General features: G+C 34.3%; 1 protein-coding gene and 1 pseudogene across 1 annotated transcript; one reads left to right on the top strand and one right to left on the bottom strand.

The window, feature by feature from the left end:
- Positions 1–985: 985 nt before the first annotated feature.
- LOC132555941 (uncharacterized) lies at positions 986–8897 on the bottom strand (annotated as a pseudogene).
- Positions 8898–9048: 151 nt separating this feature from the next.
- On the top strand, positions 9049–21240 carry LOC132555948 (E3 ubiquitin-protein ligase RNF10-like). Its single transcript, XM_060220318.1, has 17 exons — positions 9049–9419; positions 10261–10424; positions 10633–10817; positions 11016–11106; positions 11238–11295; positions 11698–11824; positions 12254–12393; positions 12676–12791; positions 12950–12994; positions 13251–13364; positions 13785–14154; positions 14292–14425; positions 14840–14957; positions 16498–16599; positions 16892–17118; positions 17543–17756; positions 19048–21240. Exons 1-17 carry the CDS (start codon positions 9323–9325, stop codon positions 19152–19154), a joined length of 2409 nt encoding a protein of 802 aa, XP_060076301.1. The 5' UTR covers positions 9049–9322; the 3' UTR covers positions 19155–21240.
- The last annotated feature ends 70 nt before the right edge of the window (positions 21241–21310 follow it).

Raw genomic sequence — 21310 nt, 5'->3', positions numbered from 1 at the left:
CTTTGAACAGCAGTTCAAGAAATGACGAATTTTCAAATTCAACAAAATTTTCTTAGTCTCTCTAGAAACTAACACAAAAAAAATGTTTAACATCGAACACAACAGATCAAATAATGTCACAAACAAATTGGATTCAATTCAAAATTTGTATTAACTATGAAACGGCATATTTACTTATATACCTATGAACTTAATAATACAGGACAAAGGAAACGTGTGTAAAACATGAAACTGTTCCTATGAACCGGTAACTTATGGAAACTTCTATGCTATTTAAGACGACTTGGTAGATTTAGTTAAGTATTTGCTTCATAGATTTTCCCTACCTTCTCCAAACGTTTTGGAGATGGCTTAATATAAGATTTATAAACTTGTTGCGTGATCCATTTTCAATTTTATAATTTGTGTATGTGTATGTTGTAAATGAAAATCTGAAAATAAAATATTGTTTAAACCAAACTTTTAAAACACTTTGAAATTGAAATACTATAGTCAAAAAGATCCCAGAAAAATAACTTATTTAAACTTCAAACTTTCTTTTTTTACAAGGATGGTCAACAAAGATACCAAGAGACACTTCTTATCAATCTTGTTGGCCCAGGTGGAGAGGTCTTACTATGGAGGAAACCAAAGTACATGGATAAACCAACAGGGTTGAGGAAGTGATCCCTTATCTTTTTAAGTCTGTACAGGAAATCAAACCCTTGACATCTAGGTGAAAGGCAAGTGTGTTACCACTGTGACTTCTAACTATCCGATCATTACAATTATTATTATGGTTCTATTTCCAAAACCTGGTGTCCCAGTTCTTAGATTATTAGAGAGTTCCATTTTCTTTGTTGTCCATCAATATGAGAGTCCTGGAAACTCAAGATTTCATAAAACTTCCCTCAAAACAAGAAAAGATCCTACTTGAATGGGTAAGACGAGGTTTCAGGAAATATTTCTTTGTAACTAAGGTGTGAAACCTCCTGGACTTAAAGCATCACCGGGGCTGGAGAAGTTGCTGTGCGGACCAGCAGGACTTGGAGATCTGACGTTGCGGAATTTGTGCTGCATGCTGTTAACAAATGCACGGTACAGTGGCTCAGAGGTAGACAAGTTAGCCGGGCTGTCACATGGGAAACGTGCATTACGCAATGGCGTACCTCCTGGGGATCTGTCATTCAAAGACAACAATAAAGCTAAATTAGAATTTCTGACATTGAAGTAACTAATAATATGATTTTGAGCTAATCAAGTAAGAACTTCAATGGTGTTACAAAGGTTTCTAAACAAAAAATCCACTTCATTTATTTCATTAAACTTTTTAACAGATTTAAGGAAAGAGGTTTTTTAAGTTATTGCATTGAACAGTATCTGGTATAAGCGAGATTTTCTACCTTTGATGTTTTGTGGTTCGGAGACGTCTCATTGGATTGGAGCTGAGGAGTTCCTGCTGAAGACTGCCAAATGAGCCGATGGTAGTCATGGAGGATACCGAAAAATCTGACCTGAAAGATCACAAGACAAAAATATATAACCGATATGGGGAAACAAAGAATCATTATACCCCACTCCAAAACTAGGGGTCCACAATTTCTTCTTGGAGTTTGCTTAAGAAGGAAGTACAAGAATACTTTGAATGAGTTCATGAAAAGTTTTGCAGTAAAAGCTGCCTCTACATTTCATGAAATTTTGTATCAAATAATTTGTACTTAGAAACAGTCATGCATGTCTTGCAGACATTAACTAGTTACATAGAATTATTAGTTGGATTTTTTATAGTATTTTTTTTTTTTTTTTTAAATATGCCTGTTTTTGTTGAATTTACTGTCTTGGGAACAGCAAGGGTCATTTTAATGCAGTGTCACACACCCCTGACCTGGTTGTAATAGAGTGTTGAGCATAAAACTGACTACAGTGACACATTCCTCACCTGGTTGTGACAGATGATTCAGTATTGCACTGACAACAGTGTCACACATTCCTCATCCGGTTGTGACAGAAGGTTCAGTACCGCACTGAATTTTAATTTTTATTCTTTTCACAATTACAAATTTAAGCAAGTTGTTTTTGGTTCTGCCATCCATATATCCCTATAGAAAAGTAATCAGCATTGATTGAATACCAACCCTGTTCTTTCATGTTTCCTTTTCACTTTCATCAGACTTTTGGGAGTATCCATCTAAAAAAAGGAAATTGATTTAAATATATATATATCAGTCTCAATGACATCAAAATGATTGTCAATAAATTTTGTTTGTCAAAGTGATTTGACCAACCTTATTATACAGATACATTGCACTAGACAAGAAACAAGACATTTAGCTTTCATGGTTACAAAGGAGATCATCAGACTACATGTACAGCAGCCTTAATAGTGATAATATTGTGATCATTCACAATGAAAACATATGATATATAGCACAAGTCTACAACGACAGGCCTAGTGTACAAACTACACCAGAGTGAAAACACATCAGTGAGTGCTATGATGTACTGTCTCTCTTGAGTTGACAGGAACCATTTTATCAATAGCTGTCAGGTTGATACCTACATTCACAACAATTTTAACATAAATGTTACAACAAGATGGAAACAAGTTATAAGTTTGAATAAATCACTCTTGTTGGCTCAGATAGACACATCCTAGGGTTTCTTTTGTGGGAGGGAATCAGAGTACCAAGGGAAAACTAGGGGGTCAGGTAACCTTCATACCTTTTTACATCCACTCTAGGAATCAAACTCAAGACACCTTAATGAAAGGTGAGAGTCCTCCCACTGCACCAACTATCCAACTAATAGCTTTGTGATTTATTGATATTACTGCTATCAATGACCTAGGAAATACCATTCATGACGATATAAGTTATAACATTTAAAAGTTCTTATTTAAACCATGTGATTGATCAGTTAAGAGATGATTTTCTATTATAAAGTCTTGTTTATGGTGAAGATGATAATGAGATGTTATAAAATATCAGTCAATGATTCTCAATCTTTTAAGATTTTTTTTTCTTATGTACCATAGTACTAATATTGTATCATAGCCATATGAACTAATTTTATTGACATCTGGTTTAAATGCTGCAGATTTATCTCCCTTGTCATTTAATAATTTTGCACCATATGATGCAGAAAGGTTCCAGACAAGCTGGATGTGACAGAAAAAATCTAGCACACTTGTTAAAAAACCAGGATCTTAAATGAGTGCCAATTTAACATGAATTTTATCAAACAAGTTAAATAATTTATATGTCATTAACCTTCAGGCGAAGGACTTATCCAACAATTTAATGAGTGTAATTAATTCTATATCACATCAGAACAAATGTAAGATTCTATTTATCATACAGCCTGTATTTCTGAAAAATAAGTGAAAAATAATGAAATTGATTTCCCTTTTTGACATTTATTTTGACATGGACATTTCATCATTAAGTACTGAGGCAGCTATGTGACACATGAAGACGGCTTATTATCACAATATTGTTATTACTCGATATGTTCTTCATGACAGGGCCATATGAAATGACGCAACGACCAGTCATTTGATAAAGTGATACATGATAAAATTCTGACAACATCTCTGAATTTTGATAAAATATAATTCAAACTAAATCACATACGGTGATAAGTTAAAGAGAAAAAACTACCAGCACAAAGTTTCATATGAAAGGAATCCATTTTTTAGATTTCTTTGAAATTTCCCATGTTAACATCAAATGAAAATCTGAAGCCAACTTAAATACATAACAAATTTTTCTAGATTCATCAGCTCCGCATTTAAATAATATTCCAAATCTCACCTTAAAGTTAAGATCCTTCAATGGTGTGCCTCTTTTCCCTACATCACTCCCTCCAGGTGTCGCTATGGCAATGACAGGGGGAGGAGGTGGTGGGGGAGGTGGAACAAGACTCCCTGGGGCAGGGGATTCATTGTTTTCTTTGTCAATGGATGTCGACATCTTTTGCCTTTTGGCAGCTAGACGACTGGAACATCTTCGACCTTTTGACTCTGGAAAATTCAATTTAAACTTGATGTTACCGTAAAAAAGAGTTACATTAGATGTAACATAGTGACATGAAAGCCGCCATTGGCTACCTAGGAGAAGCTTGCAAATTTTTGTGTTACAGAGCCTGTTAATAGGTTTTATAAACTCTCATTGAAGTTAGGCAAGGCCATCCAATTTTGATCTTAACATTTCTATGAAAATTTTAATTAAAATTATTTAATTACAATACCTCTGAAAAATTTATCATGACCATCACCAAATTAATACCTGACATGCATCATTATACAACTATATACTTAATTTCTATATCTGTATCAAGTAACAAGTGAATGGAAACAAAAATGGTGGAATAACAGAAAAGGACAACAACTCTTAACAAAAATTACTTCTGATAAAAATAAAATAATCTATACAGAAATGACATTGAGTTTATTCAAGTACGTATTTTAATCTATTTCTAAGAAATGTTAAAACAATAGTATTTTTTATCAAATTATCCAAGAATTACATAAGAAAATGAGATCCATAGCATTTGCAGGGCTTTTTTTTCTCCAGTTTAGGAAGGGGCATTTTTGCCTCATATTGGAGAGAAAATTGGTGAATTGCAAAGGAAATATTCAAGAGTTAATAGCAAATATGGAAAATCTGGATGAAATATGGAATAAGCTTAGTTTGGAGTTGGGTCAAATATGGGTCCTTAAAGGTCCTCAAAAAGGCTCTGATTATGGTAAATAAGTAAAATATTGCAATGTAAATGTAACACATGAATTCTCTTGTTCCCACGTACATGTAACCATTACTGTTTAAAAAATTTCTTTAAATAGCATTCAATATTAAGTTTGATCTTGAAGTTAAAGCCCTGAAATACAAACCCATCTTAGGTATTATTAGAGGTGATTTTTTTATTGTAATCACTGAAGATATGACAGTGCTAGAGTGATCACTGCTGGGCCAGACTAGCATGAGTAACATTACATATGTCCCTTATAAAGATACACTGCTGGAGTTCTTTGGTATATCAATGTCTATTGACTATTTCATCAAACTTTTCGAAAATTTTCTGCCAGCCAGAAATACACATCAACATGTTATTTTGATACTTCTACCTTCGATATATTTGATCATTAGATATAAGTCAAGGTCACCTTGCTCTGATTTGATTACTTGTGGTCATAAGAACTGACCATCACTTACTTATGGAGTAATCCAATACTTTAGTCATCTCACACTTAAGGTTTTCTAGCTTTGCCTGACATTCCTCTTCGGGAATAATGATCCCTCCATTCTTATCCCCATTGATTAAACACATCATTTTCATCTGTCAATCAAACAATAAAGATATAATGGGGAGGACTTAAATCTGTGAGAAGTATACAAAAATCAACAAGTATCATTAATCAGTTAATTTAAACTGTTTATCGATGTAAAAATCATAACTTTAAACCAATAGAGATAAATACATATGATAAATATTTAATATGATAAAGTCCTGAATCACGATGAGGGGGCCCATAGACTCTTACACAATTTGACCGTGTATTATAGTGTAGCCAACTCAAAGTTGATTTGTTATTTAGTATTTAAACACAAACTTTATACAATCAAACAACTATTGTAAAACAGACTAGATAGCTTTATAGTACTAATGTAAAACACATATGTTGTAGTGCTCATACTACTCACAAACAGCATATATATGTGGCATCAACAACAGTGAGAATATTAATACCTTTAGAAAAGACATCAGCCCTAAATTCTCTAATTCATCTTTCTTCCTCTTGGTCAGGATGGACTGAATTTTCTGTGGATTCTTGTCGAGGTAGGAAAGGAGATCCTTTCAAAAGAATAAAGAAAGTTTTTTTTCGTTCTAATTGTAAATTCTTTTCAGTTTAATTCACATGAATTCCAGTATCGTTGTGCTTAAATCTTTGTCTTCATGTTTACATTATCTTTTCTTTATTGATTTTAGGTACCAGTATTTTTGGATGAATTTATTCATAATTCTTGTTGCAGAAATAATCCTTGATTCTGCAATGTGTCAAAAATGTACAAGATTTTTAAGAACATTCTTTTTTCTGAATTATAATTTCAAAACTTTGAATCAATCATTTATTTACTAAAACATTCTAAGCAAAAGTTTTATGAGTGTGTTAGAATGAAAAACTGGCAAGATTAGGAAACAATCGTTTGTGAACACTCTTCTATCAAAATACATAGTAATATTATTTTTAACTATCAGCCAAATTACTTTTAATCAAATATTTCAGTTCTCAAGATATATCATCATTTGAATGGTTGACGTTTTTTAAGATATTGTAACCAATTTTGTAATTACATCTGTGACATAAATCCTGTGTTCCAAAATCAAAATTTGGACAAACATTCATTTCAACTCAATAATCAGAAATCAAAATCTAGAATATACTTCAATACTAACAATCTTAAAGCATGGATATGCACAGGGCTCTCACACCCCATTTTGGGACTGGGGCCCGGGGCCCTTAGAATTTGGAAAAATAATGGTGTTTTCCTTGGAATTGGGAAAACTTGGGGTCTAAATTCGGAAAAAAGATACTATTTTGCATTGGGAATCGGCCCCAAATCTGGCAGATCGAGAGCCCTGATGCATTAACTGATTGTCCCTGTTAACTCTTACCAGTACGGCTTGTTCTGTTGTGTTTGCCATTTGTTCCTCATACTGGTCAAGGGATAACTGACTACAGTATGCTGTGGTCATCTGGCATGGCTCATCATATTCATCAAAATTCTCCACACGATAGTCTGACTTGATCTCCGTCATCTGCAAAAATTAAGCACAAAAATATCAAACTTTTGATTACGGGATTCTAAACTGACATACATGTACTTGGTTTTATCAACAAGTGATACATGCACAAGACTAATCTTAACACTTTAAAGGTTTCATTAAATTATATAAATAATTTTCAAATTACAACAGTATACATACTGTAAAACAAAATTCCCTGAAAAATAATTAGTGTTCTATATATACAGGGCTCTCACACCCCATTTTGGGACTGGGGCCCGGGACCCCTAGAATTGGGAAAAATAGCGGCGTTTTCCTTAGAATTGTGAAATCTTGGGGTCTAAATTGGGAAAAAAGGCGCCCAAATCTGGCAGATCAAGAGCCCTGATATACCACATTCCATAATAGTCTCAGGTATTGTATAACTCATTATGGTGCCTTATAAGCATTGAAAACAGTTTCTGTACTTGTTCAACTAAAATAACAAACAACTATACCTTGATTTCCTTCTATTTCATTCTGATTTTTTATCCCTTTGGTGAACTTAGAAAAACTTCTTTTATGGTAGGGTTTTGTTTGTTTTGGTAGTTTTGTATTAAATAGATATCCAAATAATGAGAAGATAACTCAACCAGATCAAGACGTCATATCAGTGTCATCAGGGACAAAGACAGGAAATAAACACATTATCCGAAGGTAGTAATATAAAGTATGAGAATATTTTTACAACTGTTCCAGATACTGGTCACAACGTATACTATCATACTTTTGTAAAATATAAGATTTATATATGTTAGTGATCTGTGAATAAGAAAAAATAAGGAAATAATTTGATCACCATTTTTCCTTGCCTATAGATATTTACTGGACAGTCTACATCTTGGAATAGGTGAAAATTGAAGCAGCAATCATTCACAGTTATATTGAATAAGAGTAATGCATTTTTAATTACATCAATAAGAATCAGTTAATCACGCTTAATTCATTTTAATGAAATTGTCCCAAAGCTTACTCAGCATTGTTAACCCAGTATAAGATCCATCAACTACTAAAACCTGTTCTGGTAATTTTGACAACTTCCCGCCATGGCGTGAAGATGTATTTTACTTAATCAAGGAGTTACACATGTATTTATGAATAAATTATTTCAAATTTAACAGATAATTTGTAAGTAATTCTTACACCCGTCCTTTAATTCTCTTTTTTTTTAATATTAGTTATTCAAGATGTAGTGTCTGCGATATAATTTTTTTTAGATAATAAAGATGAAAATTATACTATAGGTCATGTGTTGGATACTAATCAAATGCATTTTTTTCGATGCATTCATTCAGGTTTGATAAAAGATATGTTTGTTACACAAAATAGCACTACAGCTTAATGTTATTATGCACACAATACATAATAAAGCTTCTTAAATCCTGGTTCTTCTAGACAGACCTTCAATTCATACTTTTCATTATAATCAACGTGATGATTGACCATTAAGGACAAGGCAATATGTGAACTACTACCCCAAAAAACCTAAAGGTAGGATTCTCCTAGTTTTAATTTCCCCTCAGAATGAAAACCAGAAACCTCATCAAGAAATAAATACCAACAACTTGTGTAAACTTTCTTTAAAATAGAGATAGAGAAATGTTGTTGTAACTATTATTATTTTAATCATGCAATACAGAAGATATAAGAACTTCCCGGCATAAATCAGACCTTCTAAACGGGAAATAAAGTTCTTGTACCACTTAAGTAAAATCGATCATAAATATATAACATATAGCAGACGTTCTAAACGGGAAATAAAGTTCTTGTACCACTTAAGTAAAATCGATCATAAATATATAACATATAGCAGACGTTCTAAACGTGAAATATAGATTTACTCGTAAAACCTCCGATTCCTGTGTTCAGACTTAAATCCCTCAAAAGATGGACCTGTTGTCCACATAGGGTCTGATAGACTGAACACTAACAACAACTAGGTTTCGATTTGTTTAAATCCAAGCCAATCGTCAAAATATGCGGCAACGCAAATTATCGGAAACATAACATAACCTAAAATGATATGTATGTTAAAGAATCAAATGATGTGGCAACCTTTGTTTTCTCCAGACGCTTCCTTATATTTGCTGACTGTTTAGCTTGTTGTGGCGATTCAAACTTTCCGCGTACGCGAGATCTCACGAGAGTGTTTTTCGGAATGACCTCGTAAGTGGAATTGTCAAATTCCGAACTGTTATCCGGGCATTTCACATCAGCGGATGGGCGCTCGTCGCCGATTGCAAATTTAGCCAGCGGTCTACCGATCGCATTTCTCACCTATCAGGCGTTTTCCCAACGTCTTTTGGGGGACAAACAATCCCCCATCTAGCTTATTATTTTCCTTTTCTTAATTTTCTTCAATTGTTATACTTGAATTGATTTGTTGAAGTTTATTTTTTCTCTTCTGTCGTTGCTAATCATGGAGTTGTAAAGATGGCGTCCGTTGAATTTCGAGTTTCACCTTCGCCAAAAGGGGCGACCTTTAGGTTCAAAACGCTATTTTATTTGTGGGGGGTAAATGTCACAGGAAGTTTTAGAGAACATGGACAGGAAACCCGGTAACCGCACCTCATCAGTACCGCCAAAAGGAAACGGAAATGAAAACAAGAAATCTGGTGAGATTTTACATTGCATAATAAGGAAGCAATATGCCCTTGTCCAAATGACCACTTTTAACACGCACATATGCGCATACCCGTCAGACTTATATAACATATGTAGAGATGATTTTAGCTGCATCTGTAGAATTATTTAAAAATGTAACCGGTGCAGATAGACACTGTTGAGACGAGAAGAATACAGCTTGTCCATTTTTGGTACTTCCAAGACGAGATGGCTAGAACATGCAAGTGAAGTTCATTTAAAGCAAAATAATGGGAAAACGGCATGTTATGTTTGTAAAAGTTGGAAGACAGTATTGTAAGCTCAAATGAAAACTAGACTAAGGTTTATTATTGTTTCTGTAATAAATAATCAATTTTGTAAAATAATCAAACAGCTGAGAAATAATTTCAGTTATGGCATGTATTATTTTGAAACATTAAGTATTTAATATATCACATTCCATACTCCTTTTAATTTACGTAAGTGACAATCTTAATAAGCATGAAAAGGAAACCTTAAGTCAAATAGGGACATATGTATATATGTGAATACACATTGTTTTAGTACAACAGTTTTCATCATAATATCCCTCCCTGTTCCTTTACTCACAACTGGTACTTGTTATTGGTAGTCCTATTTTTTAAAATGTCAAAATGCTTAACTGTCTGATCATGGACTGGAACAGAAAATGAACACTACATTTGACAAACTGTCAAATTCATTAATAGAAATATTTTTTCATATCTACATGTTTGACCTTCAATATTTTTGGTCTTGGTTTGAACAGTAATACCTAGAATGAGACTTTGCTATTCACTGTACTTATTTTTATGAAAGAATATTGTGTTGCAGACAGTGGCACTCAGAAACAGTATCCGAGAGCACCAAAGAGGCGTGAAGGGTACAGTAATAGATCCCAGAATGAGCAAGGGGTGCGAAGGCCAACTCCACAAAAAAGTAGGGGGATGGAGGATAAACGCCCTAGATCCCGCGGGACCTACAGGGAAAGAGAAGACGTAAGTTACAGTACAGAGATTCGAAATTCAGCTCTGCTGCAAATTTAGGGTTTGATGTCATTGGAAAATGATCCAAGTAGATCTGGTTTCTTAATTTAATTATTCCAAAGCTTGGAAAAAGAAAGAATTAGAAGGAAAGTTTCATTTTGATATCTATGCATTTCGTTGAATTTTGCATTGTGACAAAAAAAAAGTATTGTATTTATAGGTGAGTGATCAGTACCAAGATTACGAAAATGTCTTGAACTCCCGTCGAAAGGTGAACCTGAACCACCTGCTGAATTTCAGCTACAATGAACCAGAACGTCACCATGGTGATGGATATACTGGTCGTTCGAACAGGTCCCGGGTCAGGAATCTCCGATACAACAAAGAACAGTTTCTACAGGCCAAGTAGGTCTTCAAATATTTGTCAAATGTGGAAAAAAGCTAGTATAACAAAGAAGGCTTTTGTATATTTGTAAAATTGTGTATTGAATTCAAATTAATCTTTGTTTATGTCCAAATTTTCTTTTTTGTTCAACAGAAATGGGAAAAGACGATGTTAAGATTTTCTTTGTATGCTGGTAATGGTAGTATCTTCTGTTACAGTTGTCAGTTTGTTGTCAGCCAGAAGGGAGACTACACCATACACAACCATAATCCTGATACACTTGTAGACTGGGATTCTGTTGAGCTCATTGTGAGTATAAAAATAAATATTTCACCCAATGTTAGTAAAATGACGATGACAAATAAGAATGTTTTCAGTTTGGAATACTTTGATTAATATGACTGGGTAGAGCTGACATTACATTGTCCATCTTGTTACAGAGAGTTCAGAGCTCGGAGACCTCATCCTGTCCAATATGTCTGCAATCACCTGTTGCTGGTATGTTGGAGATTCAGCTGCAGATTGTCCAAAACAGTCTACACAGATTCTAGAATCTGAAGGAAATACATAGCTTTATATCTTAAAGAGATCATAAAAAGTATCGGAAGTCAAAGATTTCTTGGATTTAAAGTTAATGACAATAAAAGCATTATCTTGAATACTGGTCATACAATGGAATAAGATAATTACAAATTAAAACAAACCAAAAAAAAAAACAAGGAAATGTTTTGAGAAAGATGTAAATCAATGCTAAACTAATTTCTAATGAAGTAAACTTGATATTTTCTAGATATCTAACATTAGTGTGATTGGACTGGTAAGAAATGCTTATCATTCTCTCGGTCTGTATTTGAAAAGTTAAAGACAATTACCAACATTTCTATTGGTTGGTATTTACAGCTAAGATGACAAGGTGTGGACACATCTACTGCTGGGCATGTATTCTACATTACCTGGCCCTGGGAGAAAAGACTTGGCGGAAATGTCCCATTTGTTACGAGTCCATACATGACAAGGATCTGCGCAGGTATGGTAGAATGAAACATATAGTTTCTGTTCAGTGCTTCATTGTTTAGAGAACCAGATTTTCTACAGAAGTTTAGTGCTAAATCTACAATATATTCCTTCCTGTTGATCTTGTAATGGTATTGTCATTAACAGGCCTGTTTTTTCCCTTTTACGTCATTATATATACGCATTATCTTCAATGCTTAAGACTCCATGTTTTAATGCAAGGGAAGTTAATTTAAAATTGATAATTTGTTAAGATGGTGAACAAGTACCACAAGAAAATACACTATACTAAATCTACTCAGTTATACTGGATGAAACCCAGACGTGAAAATTTGTGATTTGCCATTTCGAGCATTGATTCAACGGCTGTTCACTTACTGTTGTGAAGACCAGGTTATTGTGAAAATTATTGTCAATATTCAATATATAACTTTGTTCCCAGTGTTGAGAGTAAGGAGGTTCACCAGTACAAAGTAGGGGAGACAATTACACTACGTCTGATGAAGCGTCAGAAAGGAAAGGTTTATGCCCTGCCAAAGTCCTGTAAGGATAAAGAGCTCGGCAAATTCTTTTCTGTCAAAGGTAAATTTATGTTCTGTCAGATATTTCATAACCAAATTTATATAAATGCAATGTCAGTATAGAAAAAGAGTAGTCATTAATGCTGACAATGCAAGTTAAAAAGCTTTCATTTGAAGTTAAACAAAATCATAAGTTTCCATTTCTCAAATGCTTTGGAGTTGCCCCTATGATAATGATATATCCATATCTAAGTAAGTGGCATACATAGTATATCAAACCTTGGTTTGAAACTAGTACAGCTTTACACAGACATATTATGATTTTAATTTGATGACTGTGCAGATTCTGACCTAGAGACACGCTACATGAAGATCCTTCTAGCCTCTAAGGAAGAGATAAGGAAGCATGTGTTGTCAGTCGAGAGGACTGCTCTTGAAACACAGAAAGTGGATGCTGAGGTATGTTCCACTTCAAGTTTCATAAGATTAAATGAGTCAGTTTGCCCTTTTTCGCTGCGTGTAAGATATTGCACAAGCAGTTAATCAGTAATTAGCAGTTAATCAGTAACAAAGTGATGTGCTTTTGTACCAGTTTTAAAATCCAGCTTCTCTTTCAGAATTCTGAGATGCCTTTTATTGATGGTGCTCTCGCAATGCTTAAGGTGAGAACTTTCTCTAAAATTATTAAACATGTAACTTATTTTCTTCAAATTAGATAGCATGATGGATGATTATGGTTAGCTAATCAATGTTGAAGTTTTTGCTTTGCTTTTACTTTTTATTTTAAATTTCTTTGCATACACTTTGTGTCCATGAATGTAAATAAATATTTTGTTTAATGTAAAAACTTGAAGGAATTAACTTTGAAATTGCTGATCAAATATATTTGACTTCTTATTAATTTTTTATTCTACTTAGGCAAGAGAAGATGCCAATGAGTGTTTTGTATCTAGGAAAATAACGACTCAGAAGGCTGCAGAACCCCAAAGTGATATTATTCCAATCCCAGTAAAACCTCTTAAAACAGGAAAGGTATGTGTAGATTAGGAAGTTATTGTTTCAAAGAAGAGTGTATTAAGTAATATATGTGAATTATTTTTGGTGGTGTCCTATAAAAATGCTCTTCTAAACAGAATATTCCTGATGGATTTCAGCATGAAGCCTGTAAGTTTGAGTAGAATGTATCGTTGATTTATTTACTTCAGCCCTTTTACTATTATGGAGCTCTTCCATTGAAAGTGCTTACTGTTGTACACATGCCGATAAACAGTCACTGCCTGATTGAGCGATAATCATTTAGACATGTGCATCATGCATTCTAGTTTACAACACATAAACTCTACAGCTGCCAAAATGATTTTAAGTCATCTGTATTCAAGCTTGGGTCACTGTACCTGAAGCTTTTTGCAGGCATGTGTATTTAGTTATTCATAAACAAACTTGTTTCAACAGGCTGCCAAAGTATACAAGTCTGCATTCTCTGATGAAGAAGATGAAACTGCAGAGAAAAAAACTAAGGAGAGACATACCTCTGAAGAAAGTTTAGGTTCCCCAAAAGGTTCACCCCACTCAGAAGGAATTGGCAAGTCACCTGTGGATATTTCCTCACTGGACACATCAAACAACTCTGTTCCTACAGACATATCCACAGTGTCGGGGTCTCCGGAGAATCCCTGTACATCATTGCCCCCTGGGGTGATGGCCGACACTATGCCAACAGAGGAGGCTGCTGAACATCTGGAGATGCCTTCCCATCCAGATGTGGTGTCGCCTAGCAGTAAGGCAGGTGGTGGAGCTGACGGTGCGTTCTACTTCTACCAGGGTAAGTTTGATAAAGAACAAGGTATTTAACTTGGTTCTAAACAATAATTGGAAAGTTTTCAGGAGAAAGTTAAGCATGTTGGTTTGATAATCTTACATAATGTCGGTACTGATCAGAATTTGTTTGAACTGTTTCAGCGGAGGATGGGCAGCATATTTACTTGCACGCCCTGAATGCCCGCTGTTTGGTGAAGGAGTATGGTGCTCTGCAGCACTGCCCAGATACCATTACTGCTACCATTGTTGAAATGGAGAACATCTTCATGACGGAGGTATATCATGGTTTGTCTTCTTTAGCTGAATGATTTATCAAAAGTGTGCTGGGAGGCATTGTGGTTTTAATCCTAAAAATTTACAGGATTCACATAGATTTTAAAAGGACTAAATTGAATTATGATAGTGAAATTTGGAAGTCCTAGTAAAATCAAACAGGTAAATAGTATAAAATTGAATGCCAGTAACTTGTAAAGCATGATAAAACTGCATTATGATTATATGAAAAGTTTTTATTTCAATTTTTCTGAAGGTTTTTGTACTTTTCCCCATGGTGTTAATTAAATTGATCCTGTATTGTTAAAATCTTCGAGTATCTCTGCACCATCCATTTCCGTCATTGATCACTTGAAACATTTGAGTTATGGCCACCATAGAAATGTCTTATTGGAATGAGTACTTCTGCCCTGCAGGATCTGCGAAAGAGATTGCGATATCTAGGACATCTGCCTCTCACCTGTGAGTTCCAGGTGGTTGAGCTAGCAATCAAACCCCCAATCATATCCAAGGAAACGTTAAAGTTCTTTTCAGGTGAGTTACAGTGATGTTTATTGTGAAAGTTAGGCCGTAATGTGTAAACTCTAGCTTTGTAATGGAAAACATGGGGGACTCAAAGTGTCTTTTCCTAACTTCATCTATCAATGATTTTATTTCGATGTAAAGAAGAATACCTTCAAAAGGTGTGGCTAGGGGTCTCTGTTATGGAGATTCATCAAACATTGATAATTTGCACAGGAATTGTGCCATTCATATCTTGAACATTTTTGCCAATCCCTTCGACTTTAATTTCCTTTGAAAATGAAGGTGATTTATAGCAGTGAAAAAAGTAATTACAATTTTGTCCATCATCCCTCTGTCTTTTCCGGCATGCATCTCCAACATGCTAGTCACTGGAACTTCATTCTTGGGGCTGGGGTTCACCCTGGTGAGGCAGTGCATCCTGTATCGAACATAGGTCACTCTGACCTTCATTTTGACCATTGATCTATGTAAGGAAAACATTTGTTGAGGCCTGATTTCCTGCACAATATGTCACAAAAGTGACTTCCAGGGTGGTCGTTTGCACATGACTTATTTAAGCACATGGTGATAAAAGGATGATTAATGACTGTGAGGTGCCTATTATAAAAATACTGTGACATTTATTTACTTCAGTCTATGATATACAATGAGTTTTAAGCATTTTTATTGAATATCTGCTTGACAATGTGTTGCAATCGCTGGTAATATGGAGAAAGTACAATTGTTCTTGTGTTTACTGTATCACTCATATATTATTTATCACTCATTCCTTACTTGATTTTTTCATTGCATGCACAAATCATTATTAACTTATTCCTGATTTATTTTTACTAACAACCCTATTTTTATATATTTAATAGTTTTTGATATTGTAATTATGTTTTTCTTGTAGTCAGTGCCTCAGAAATCAAAAGTATGGTCCGAGTCCACAATTTTGTTGTCAATGTTAACTACCTGCCATAAATAAGTCAGTTTCTGAGTATTTCATATTTTGATAAATGGTTACACTTGAAAAATGTGAAAATTTTCATTTTATGGTTGATACTTATGTTAGAGATGATATTTCATCAGCCAATCCCTGCATAAGAACATGCTTAAATGGCGAGTAACTTAAACCTGCTCCATGACATCTCTAGACTTTACAAAGGAAAGCAGGCATATTGACCACAACATTACAGGATATCATGATGGATACTGGAGCACTTTTTTGTGACAGCTGGCATCATAAATACAATAAGAGTTAATGGAGCTTAATGTATTTGCATTAAAGAAAAAGTATATTTTCCTCTTCAACAAGATGAATATTCCTGAATGATTCACAAACTATATATTAGGTCTATATATCTACATGGTAGGCCTGTCAAACGTTAAATGTCTAGAATAAGTTCCTGCACAAATTTATCTGTGCAGTGAAAAGTGACACATTTGATTGGGACTGTAATTTGCAAAATTGTCTTGTTTAATTAATGGATGTTGAAATTTTAAAAAGATGAATTATCTGCAAGAGTTTGTCCTAATTTTTTTATCACAATAAATTAACTGTTGACAGATGACATTGAGAAGCGTCGTCGCATGCGACAGAGAAAACACCGAGAGGAGCGTCGCAGGACAAAGAAAATTCAGGATGATGAAAAGAAAAAGATGGGAATAAGTAATTATGCTTTAGCTGTTCCTGTTTGATATCATATTAAAGAGGGTTCCTTTTAGTCTTAGATATACCTGAGTCAGTCAAAAACTTTTTGTGACTTTACATTACTTTAGAAAAGATGGAAAAAAGACGTAGAACGGCAGAGAAATACAGAACATTCGAGGTGAATTTTGAAATTTACAAATGCTTAGATGTTGATGAAAATCTGGTTATATTGGGTCTTAACAGGGAAAACAAAAAGTGGGGGGGTTTATATATTTCCAAAACATTTATCATTTTGTCTTGCTTTTAACAGCTCCAGATGTGACTATTGTTCCTAGTCAGTTTGTACCAGGAGTGATGTCGGAGAATCGCCCATCTTCACCTGCAGCCCAAAGTGATGACAGTAACACCTCTTCCATGGCTCACTCCCCGCTTGACAGCGGATCATACTTGAACCCACTTTGTCCTGATTTCCTTTCCAGAACAGAGGCAGACGTGGAAACAGAAGGTGACCAGACAACCAGTGTGTCATTTGCCCAGGTATATTTGCATTATCTCACTCTTTTATAAGTTGGAAACAATTTGCACTTGCTGTAATATCTTTGCATTGATGCTATTTTCATACTCCAACAAACAAGAGGTCAAACTTCATACAATGATCAATTAGGAGTATACCTGGGACACCAAGGCCTTGGTAGTGCAGCAGGTTCTTGCAGACATTTTCAAGTTTAAGAGTGAACTTTAATATAGCAAAGATTTGTGATGGCTGTCAATTAAAGCTCTGTTGTTCAAACTGCATATCAGCAAATACAGTTAAATTAGGGATAAAAAGTATTTCAGGATCCCATTCAATGATTTACTATACAGAAAAACAGCAGACAAGTAGAAATGTTAATTTTACTGATTTGAAATATTGGAAATTGATAAATGTAAGACCTGATTTCATCCATTGTTCATTATACAGATGTTGATAGCTGGGAAACGCCAAGTGCCTGTGTGGCCAAAGGCTGCTGCAAGAGGTGGTGACACAGCCTCTGTCATTGCCAGAGGACGGACCGTTAGTCGTGGAAGTGAGGATAGTGATCCTGAGGACAAGGTACCTGTACCAGAATACCACAACTCATTTGGAGATGCCTTTCAGACTGCCCTTGATAATTTGCACCAACTTTCACCAAAAGGTATGAGATATACTGATAACAGCTAGACATACATTGTAACGGCCGCACAGCTAGACATACATTGTAAAAACAACACAACTTGACATACATTGTAAAAACAACACAGCTTGACATACATTGTAAAAACAACACAGCTAGACGTACATTGTAAAAACAGCACAGCTGGACATACATTGTAAAAACAACACAGCTAGACATACATTGTAAAAACAACACAGCTGGCCTTACATTGTAAAAACAACACAGCTAGACATACATTGTAAAAACAACACAGCTAGACATACATTGTAACAGCAACACACATTGACTAACATTGTAAAAACAACACAGCCAGACATACATTGTAAAAACAGCACAGCTGGACATACATTGTAAAAACAACACAGCTAGACATACATTGTAAAAACAACACAGCTAGACATACATTGTAACAGCAACACACATTGACTAACATTGTAAAAACAACACAGCCAGACATACATTGTAAAAGCAACACGGCTGGACATACATTGTAAAAACAACACAGCTTGACATACATTGTAAAAACAACACAGCCAGACATACATTGTAAAAGCAACACGGCTGGACATGCATTGTAAAAACAACACAGCTTGACATACATTGTAAAAACAATACAGCTAGACATACATTGTGACAGCAACACAGCTAGACATACTTTGTAACAGCAACACACATTGACTAACATTGTAAAAACAACACAGCCAGACATACATTGTAAAAACAACACAGCCAGACATACAGCTAGACATACATTGTGAACACACATTGACTAACATTGCAACACAGCTAGTAAAAACAACACAGCCAGACATACATTGTATCAGTAACAGCAACACACATTGACTAACATTGTAAAAACAACACAGCCAGACATACATTGTAACAGCAACACACATTGACTAACATTGTAAAAACAACACAGCCAGACATACATTGTAACAGCAACACACATTGACTAACATTGTAAAAACAACACAGCCAGACATACATTGTATCAGCAACACACATTGACTAACATTATAAAAACAACACAGCCAGACATGCATTGTAACAGCAACACACATTGACTAACATTGTAAAAACAACACACCTTGAAATACATTGCAAACAGTTGGGGAAAATGAATAAAATGTCTCTTTCAAGATTTTAAATTTGTTTTAAGAGAAATATGTGGTTTTAACATTCTAGGGAAATTATGAATTTTAAAATTTAAAATGCATGTTTTTCTCATTTAGATCATACACTTATTGTTATACTGTCACTGCTATAGGTGATGTGGAATCCAATCCTCCTCAGGCGACTTCAGGAGGTAAGAAGAAAAAGAAACAACAAAAACTGCTATTATTCTCAACATCCATGGCTCGTGGAGGCAAATAGGACTTCTTTGTGACCTACCAGGGATAGTTTGGACTTTTTATTATCACAGAAGGAAATTTGTTCTATCAATAACCCTAGCTTGAAGTTATTATAAAACACAACATAAGTGAAAAGATAGGAAGGGTTGGACAATGGTTTTTGATGGTAGATTCTACAGTATGGGTTTTGGTGTGACTGGATAAACCACCTTGACTTCATGGATTTGGTCCTTTGTAGTTGTTTCTATGGCCCTGATGGCATGATCATATGGTGTGATAAAGCTAATTATCTTGTTTAGTTTTCCCTTATATTCTCTAGCTTGTGTTGTATGACCACACAAAGTGATGACTTATGATGTTTTATTCATGACCTGTTTTGAGGGAGCATAAGTTCAAACTACTGTCTATCAGTAGGGAGACACATTAGGTTCTGTTGTTGTTTTTCAAAAATGTATATGGTTGCTAATGATAAACATTTGATATAAATGCCTCATCACTCTCCATCAAACTTTCAAATTTTATTCACCGCCGAGGAAAAAATATTGAAAGCAATAGAAATGTCTGTACTTTTTATTTGAATGTGAACAATAAATTATCATGACAAATTATATACACATGTTTACATAAACTGTTTGAATTGTTTTGGTAACATCAAGCAGGTTGTCTGCATGTTATTCATAGATATTTTGATGGTTTTTGATAAAGTGAGAGTAAAAATATATATAGTTTGAAAAAGAAAGAAAAGGGTTAAAAAATCATGGAAAGGGCATTATATTGGAAAAGGTTCTATGTAATAGAATGTGGCTAATTTAGAATAGTTAAGAGTTTACCATGGTATACCGACAATATTTTGTATACTGCCAGTGAGTCCTATGCAGCATTCTGTACATGATGCTTTCTTTATATGTTATATATATATTACATTTTTGTTAAATTTTTCAAAATGTTTTTTTTTTATCTTTTATTTTTTTTTTTTTTTTTGTTCTCCCACTGCCAATATATTGTTAAAAGTGCAGTAGAGATTGGTATGGGTTAATACAAAGTTCTCGGGTGCTTTCACTGAAGCTGATGGTTGATTGTAGTATTTTATCACATCACTAATAATGACTGTACAAGATTTATAAAATTTGACAAATTCCTTCAACAGGGCTACTTATACCTACAATGGTTAATGTCCTCATGGCATTTTCTGTCAATATTTATCAAATCTGATCTATTCATTTCTTTTAAGAGCAACAGGAGTTCGTCTGTTGCTCAATAACAGTTGAAATTTTGATAAATTTGTCAAATATTACAAATTCAGTATTCTGTTAAGAAACATATGTGCATGACCTGTGGGCATTAATGGTAACACAAGGTAACTGATAAAAATGGATGACATACACTGCCTTTAAGATGAGGGATATTTCAGGAGAACACAGTGATGAAGTGGAGGTGAGGGATAGGATATTATATATATAGGTGGTTTTGTTTCTGCTATATTCTGCTATATGTATGAGGTCGTTAGATTAGTTGAATTTGAATATCGAGGAATGAAATCCTGAAAGTTTGACTTGGTGTGGATGTAGTAAAAGTGTATTATTTTGTCAGAAATAACTGTTTATTCATGTTAACCCCATTGTGAAAATGTTTGTAGGTTTCCATTTACAAATCAATTTAACCAAATTTGTCACAATAAGGTATCTTATAACAAAGTATGAGTCCTATTGTGTGATGAAATTTCTTTTGTAAAAATCATTTTTTATTTAAAGATTCCTTTTGAGAATTGATAAGGATATTAGTTAGATGGACAAATGAATACTTGACCTTTTTCAGAAAAAATTCCAGAAAATGTACATCTTTAGGTATATTCTATAGTTCAACACAAAGTAATGAACAGGGGGAGGTGATATGACAAAAAGTTTCTGACAGTCTACACTATGGCATAATTATGATTTGGACTAATAGTAACTGGAGTTCTTCTGTTACCCACACTTTGTCATTATTTTACTTGAGACATTGGAAGATTAATGGTAGTAACAACCCAGCTGTGATGTTGTTTATAGTGTTACCTGCCTTTCACATGTTTCCCCGCAGAGTTTATCAATAAAAACTTTAAAACTTCAAAATGTTTTTTTAGTTGTCACGGTCAGAGGATGGAAATTGTTGTGCTTGTTTGGTGAAGATATCAAAACAACA

Source organism: Ylistrum balloti, unplaced genomic scaffold (assembly GCF_031769215.1).
Source record: "Ylistrum balloti isolate Yb309-2 unplaced genomic scaffold, AGI_CSIRO_Ybal_v1 Utg370530, whole genome shotgun sequence".
NCBI lineage: Eukaryota > Metazoa > Mollusca > Bivalvia > Pectinida > Pectinidae > Ylistrum > Ylistrum balloti.
The sequence above is the reverse complement of the archived record's forward strand: the minus strand, read 5'-3'. Positions and strand labels throughout refer to the sequence as shown.

Bases quoted from the DNA above. Each gene is read 5' to 3' on its own strand.
- LOC132555948 (XM_060220318.1), top strand. From the start codon at position 9,323: ATGTCACAGGAAGTTTTAGAGAACATGGACAGGAAACCCGGTAACCGC. The intron at 9,420-10,260 runs GTGAGATTTTAC...ATTGTGTTGCAG, and splicing joins AAATGAAAACAAGAAATCTG to ACAGTGGCACTCAGAAACAG. The intron at 10,818-11,015 runs GTAGGTCTTCAA...CTTCTGTTACAG, and splicing joins GAACAGTTTCTACAGGCCAA to TTGTCAGTTTGTTGTCAGCC.